General features: G+C 50.1%; 1 protein-coding gene across 1 annotated transcript in view; it reads left to right on the top strand.

The window, feature by feature from the left end:
• Window positions 1-5,201: 5,201 nt before the first annotated feature.
• The window catches only part of LOC311242089 (cadherin-23-like), a gene marked incomplete at both ends in the record, with an annotated part of 145,750 nt that continues 144,951 nt past the window's right edge, over window positions 5,202-6,000 (top strand). Inside the window, one exon of the mRNA XM_084331040.1 lies at window positions 5,202-5,252. Coding sequence (XP_084187166.1) covers window positions 5,202-5,252 — 51 coding nt within the window. The remainder of the gene's footprint in view (window positions 5,253-6,000) is intronic.

Here is a 6,000-nt window from a genome sequence, read left to right as displayed (position 1 = left end):
AACAGCTAGAGTAACAGTAGCGTAACGACTCTCCTTTCCTTCCTTCTCCTTAACATCAACATAATGACAATGACTTTTCTTTTTTAACATAACGGTAAGTCCCAAAAGTCCATAGGCCTTCAGCCTTGGGTCCGTGAAGCCTGCAGCCTACAGATTGAGTCTTACAGGTGGTCGCGACCAACGGCCGCTACGCAGTCGGGCAGCGGGCCTCTCGGTGCTTGACGGTGCTGCAGGTGAGTGGTGAGTTTGTGGGCTGTGAGGCTCGCCTGTCTGCCCCCCCCCCACAGTCTATCAGTCTCTCCTCCCCAGCCTCAGTGATGCCTTCTGCACAGTCAGGTATGGGCAAATTCTGCTCAAGTGTTTCATCCTGAGGAGTTGAAACTCCCTCCCGCCTCTGTGCTGCCCGTTCTGCCATCCGGAGGTCCACTCTGTTACGCCTGTAGAGAGTCCCCTCAACATCAACGAGGAATGATCGTGGTGCGACCCTCTTCAGACAAGAGCCGAGCCGCCACCGCCCTGTACGATCGCCAGGCAACGGACGCATTCTGACTTGGTCCCCAATGTTCAAGTCAGGGAGGTCCCTGGCTGCCCTGTCATAGTGTGATTTAGCCACACCTTTTTTCAGCCTGAGTCTCTCAGTGACACCAACTGTCACACAGGGCTGCAGCAGACTAGGCGCTACCGGAAGCGAAGACTTCAGCCTGCGTGACATGAGGCGTTGCGCTGGGCTGCTGGCCATCCCCTCAGTGGACGTGTTGCGCCACTGCAGTATAGCCATCCATACATCTGTGTCATCTAGCTTGGCCCTCTTGCATAAGGCTTTCGCTATCTTTACTGCCGATTCCGCTTTCCCGTTCGCCTGTGGGTGGTGGGGGGAGGAAGTGATATGGGTGAACCCCCATTTGTTTGCGAACATCCTGAACCTAGCAGAGTCAAAGCACCCCCCATTGTCTGAAATCACACAGTCTGGTTGGCCATGACGAGCAAACTGGACTTTGCAACGAGTGACGATTGTGTCAGCTGACACGTCTGGGAGTGGCTCAACCTCCCAGAAATCAGAATAATGATCGACCATTATCAAAAAGTCCTTGCCTGCATAGGAAAAGAGGTCATGTTCACTGTCTGCCATGGGCGCTCTGGAATATTGTGAGACATCATTGACTCCTTTTGCTGTGCTCGTGCATATTCATTGCAGGCTGGGCAGTTGGACACGTGGTCCTTTATTTCCCCTCTCATTTTTGGCCAGAATAGTGTGTCCCTAGCCTGCCTGTAGCACGCCTCCCCACCAATGTGGCTTGCATGAATTCTGCCCAGCATTTCCAACCTCAGTGCCCTAGGTATGATAACACATTGCCCCCTGTAGAGCACTCCATTCTGCATGTTGATTTCATCACGGAAGGACCAATAGTCCCTCACACTCAGAGGTGCGTCCTCCTTCATATCCGGCCACCGCCGCAGCATGATCGACTTCAAGTCCTGTAGGTTCTCATCAACCTCTGTGTACTGCAGGATCTGGCGGAACCTGTGGTCAGTAACGTTGAGGTGTTGTGCCTGGTCAACGTGCATAAACGCGGCCTGCTATCCCTCTATGGTGCACACTGTGTGCTGTGTGTGTCATATCTGACCCCCTGTCCTGTGTTGTTGCTCTGCTTAGAGTGTCACTGATATACATCTCTGGCCCCGGCTTGTAAGTGACTTCCTGGTTGTAATTTTGGAGCTGCATCAACATACTTTGAAGCCGCTTTGGGGCACAGAGCAGCGGCTTTTTGAAGATTGAGATCAACGGCTTATGATCTGTTTCCGCTGTGATTGTCTCCCTACCGTACAGGTAGTGGTGGAATCGTTGGCATGCAAAAAACAATTCTCAAACATTCTTTCTCAATTTGAGCATAGTCCTGCTCGGTTGGTATAAGTGCACGTGAGGCAAACGCCACTGGTTGTCCCGCCTGCGTTATGCAGCACCCCAGGCCGTTCTTGCTGGCGTCAATGCACTGTGACTGGTTTGGTGATGTCATAGTATTTTAATACAGGTGTGGTGGACACCAAGCGCTTTATTTCCTGTACAGCTTGGTCGTGCTTAGGCAGCCAGTGCCACACACTGTCCTTGTCTAGGAGACGGCGAAGTGGCTCACACACCTCAGACAGCCGTGGCAGGAACTTAGCCAGGTAAGTCACGAAACCGATGAAACGCTGAACAGCCTTGGCGTCGGTGGGTGTTGGCATGTCCAGGACTGCTCTGGTCTTTTCTGGGTCTATTCTCAGTCCCTGTGCGGACAGTATGTGTCCTTGAAACTGAACCGCCTTCAGTTTAAACTGTAGCTTTTGTATGCTGAGCCTGAGTTTTACCTTTCTGCACCGTTCAGTGCGAGCAGCTTACTGTCGTGGTCACGCTCTGCTTCGATATCAGAGTCCCCACATCCGACGACGAGGATATCGTCGGCGATTGGCTCGACGCCGCTGAGGTCTCCGAGCAGCTCGTGTTGCTTACGCTGGCAAACTTCTGGAGCCACAGACACCCCGAAGGGGAGTTTCAGCCACCTCATTCTACCCCAAGGTGTCCAGAACGTAGTTTTCCAGCTGCTCTCATCATCCAGCTTGCATTGGAGAAATGCCTCCCTGGCATCCACCAGGGTGAATATGCGCGCCTTGGGCAATTTGTAGAGCACGTCCTCCAATGTTGGCATGAGGTAGTGTGATCTCTTCAGTGCCTGATTGAGGAACTTTGGGTCAATGCATGGACGAATCTTTTCTTTTCTGTTGACCACGACCATGTTGCTTATCCAGGGTGTCGGCTCAGTGACACAAGCAATATGTCCGTCGCTCTCATATTTCTCCAGCTGCGTTTTCACCCGTGCCCTTAATGCCACTGGCACATTTCTCGGTGCACATTGAACTGGGGTCACACTCGGGTACAATTCAAAGTGCACTTCTCCCGGCACTGACTCCACTGGGTCATTGAAAACATCAGCATATGAACGTAGTAGTTGCTCTTTGGTTAAGGGTCCCTTAAGGCACTGATCAACTTTGTTGAGCTCTGCAGGAATAGTGACAGTCATGAGCCCTAAACGCACACATGTAGAACCGGAAAGCAGTGGATTTTGTTCAGTCTCCACCACTTCAAACACAAGGCTGTGCTTAACTCCCTTGATGACACAGTCTGTGTGATATCGCCCCAGCGATCGCATCAGCTGCCCTGAGTACAGCTTTAGTTCTGTAGTGCTTGGCCGCAAAGGGGTATTTGGCGATAGTCTCTCCTTTACTGTCCTGCCCATAACATTGCATGTAGCCCCCGAATCCAACTGACATGCTTGTTTTATGCCATTCAGTCTCAGCATTGCAAACCATTTGAGGCCCTGGGACTGTACTGTGCTAATGCATTCAGCAGTATAGATCAGTTCTTCGTTGTCTGAGCCCTCTGCTCCTCGTGGTGTATCCTCTACGATATGCACTTTTTTTACTCTACTCATTTTGCCCCCTGCCTGGCATACTTTTGCAAAATGATTTGCAACACCACAGGACCTGCATGCTTTGCCATATGCTGGGCACTGATCTCTGCCTCTCTTGTGATTAATACCACAGTATTTACAGTCAATGAGCAAATTTGTCACCTCATGTCTCGTGGAGCTCTCCTGAGCTCTGTATCGCCGCTGCTTGTCCGTTGCATTTATTGTGTCCATTTGTATTCTGTCTATCGTCCTCAGACGTTTCTCAGTCACCTCAGCCAGGCGACATATTTCCACAGCTACTGGCAATGTCAAGTCCTGTTCCCGGAGCAACCTGCGTCTGGTTCCTTCACTTGAAATGCCCAATACGAGCCGGTCCCGTAGCATCTCATCCCGTAGCCCACGGTACTCGCACGTAGCTGCTCTCTCTCGCAGCCGGGTGATGAAACCGTCAATCGGCTCGTCTGTCTCCTGCTTGGAGCAGCCGGAAATGTACCTCTCGTATATAACGTTTTTCGCGGGCTTAAAATAGTCCTCCAAAGCGTCCAGAATGGCAGCTGGGTCCTTTTTCTGGTCAACAGTCAGTGTAAGATTGTGCATGTAAATATGCCGACACTCACTGCCCATTATTCTTCTCAGCGTGGCGGCTTGTATCTCCGCGGATTTCTCTGTCAGACCTGTTGCCAGCGAAAAGTCCTCAAACTCTGCTCGGAACATTTCCCAGTTTTTGCAAGAATCTCCTGACATCTGCATGCCCTCCGGAGCGGGGATATTTCCGAAAGCAGCCATAATTGCTTTACTTTCTAGCGTGGTAAGCTAGACCACTTCTTATCACCATGTTTCAATAGATTACTTTATTGTTATGCTCTCAGTAATACATACAACTGCTAGCCTCTAGCTTGCGCTCAGACACACGTCAGTCCGGGCCGTATATGATGACGTACCATCCGGTCGTCTCCATACCTAGATGACAGTTCCTACATATTACCAGCAGGAGGGGTAATAACATCACCATAACACTATGTCGGCTATGACATCACCATAAACGTTCTAGAATGTTTGGCTATGACATCTCTGTTACTATCTGTCTTGTCCTCCACTCCGTGTTCAAAGGCCCTGATGAATAGCCTGTACCACATAGGGTCTCCCTTGAATATAGGAATCTGTTGAGGGGGTAGAGTAGCATGGTTTTGTTGCTTCACTAGGAAATCCACCATGGCTCGTTTGGACGCTTGTTGCGGATACTCTTGTTCTTTCGGTGTAGCACCGCCAGGTACTCTGAAGCTGCTACTGTAAGCAGGTTCTCCTTTTATCGCTACGGCCTGGGGAGTAGGCGTAGCCTGCTTGTGATATGAAGGAACTCTTTTTCTCTAATTTACTTGTAGGTCTGTCCTGGGAACACCTTTCACGGGAGTCAGGTGAGTGTTGCATATGAACGACACACCTGCGTGTCTGTCAGCGCTGTTGGGTCACCTAGACCCGTTGCCTTTTGTTTTCCTGTCAGCTTCCCATCGATCTGATCAAACACCATTTATCATCCACCACTAGCGGGGATCCACAGGAAAGATATAATCAACAGAGCGTTTGCAGTTGGGAACTGACATGCATCCCTGACTTCACAGAAAGAAGAAGGAAGGACTATTGTAATAGAAAGTAACTGTCGATAGATAGATCTGGAGATAAGCCCGGAGAGAGGAGCGGCAAGCGGAGCAGTCCCAGTTTAGTGAGAAAACCCGAGGTGCGGACAGAGCTGTGGACATGGAGGACCGCAGGACCATGGGGTTCATCTTTCTGCTGGTCCAGTTCCAGGTAAACCTGTTTGACATCTTGCAGACCCGCATTAGCAATGCTTGTGAATTATTAGAGAAATGGGTAAAACACCAAGTTTACAAGTGTAATATCAATACAGCTAATAAATGATCCTTTGGATAAAAAAAGTGACAGTTGGCATGTATTCATGAATCACACAGTGTAAACCGCAATTATTTTCTTATGCCGAATATTAGGAGAAAGGCTTGGCAAATGAGAAAGATAATGATTATCTTTCAGTCTGCATATGTGTATATTTTGTATTATGTGTATGGGGCTCCAGGGGTTGCGATGCCAGAGTCAGAATAACAGTAATATGGGCCTCTATTTATTCACCTGTTGCCTCACTAAAGATCTTTGTACCATGGGGTTGTGTCTGTATGAGGCTGTGGGCTCAAGACAGTGGGAGCACCGGTCCGCCGACTTGTAGCTTTTTTTTTTTTATTATCTACTTTTTCTCCCCATTTTTTTTCTATTTTTCTCCCGTCCCCAATTTCGTATTGTCCAATTCTACCCTCCCCTGTCTCGAACGATGTTAGGCCATGCCTCCCACAAGCCGGCTGCAATGTGGACGAAGCCTTGCATCACGTGTCCCCTCCGGTACTCGAGGAGGCAGCCGTCGCATCTTTTCACCTGCACAGCGCGATCTCTCAGCGGCGAGGGTCTGCGTGGGAGGGACACGCCGCCCTCGTCGCTTCCTGATTCTACTGCGCAGGCGCACCAACCGACCTGTAGGAGTCGCTGTCCA

This window comes from Notolepis coatsorum (assembly GCF_963971535.1).
Source record: "Notolepis coatsorum genome assembly, chromosome: 15".
NCBI classification, from domain to species: domain Eukaryota; kingdom Metazoa; phylum Chordata; class Actinopteri; order Aulopiformes; family Paralepididae; genus Notolepis; species Notolepis coatsorum.
This window is presented reverse-complemented; position numbering and strand designations above follow the sequence as displayed.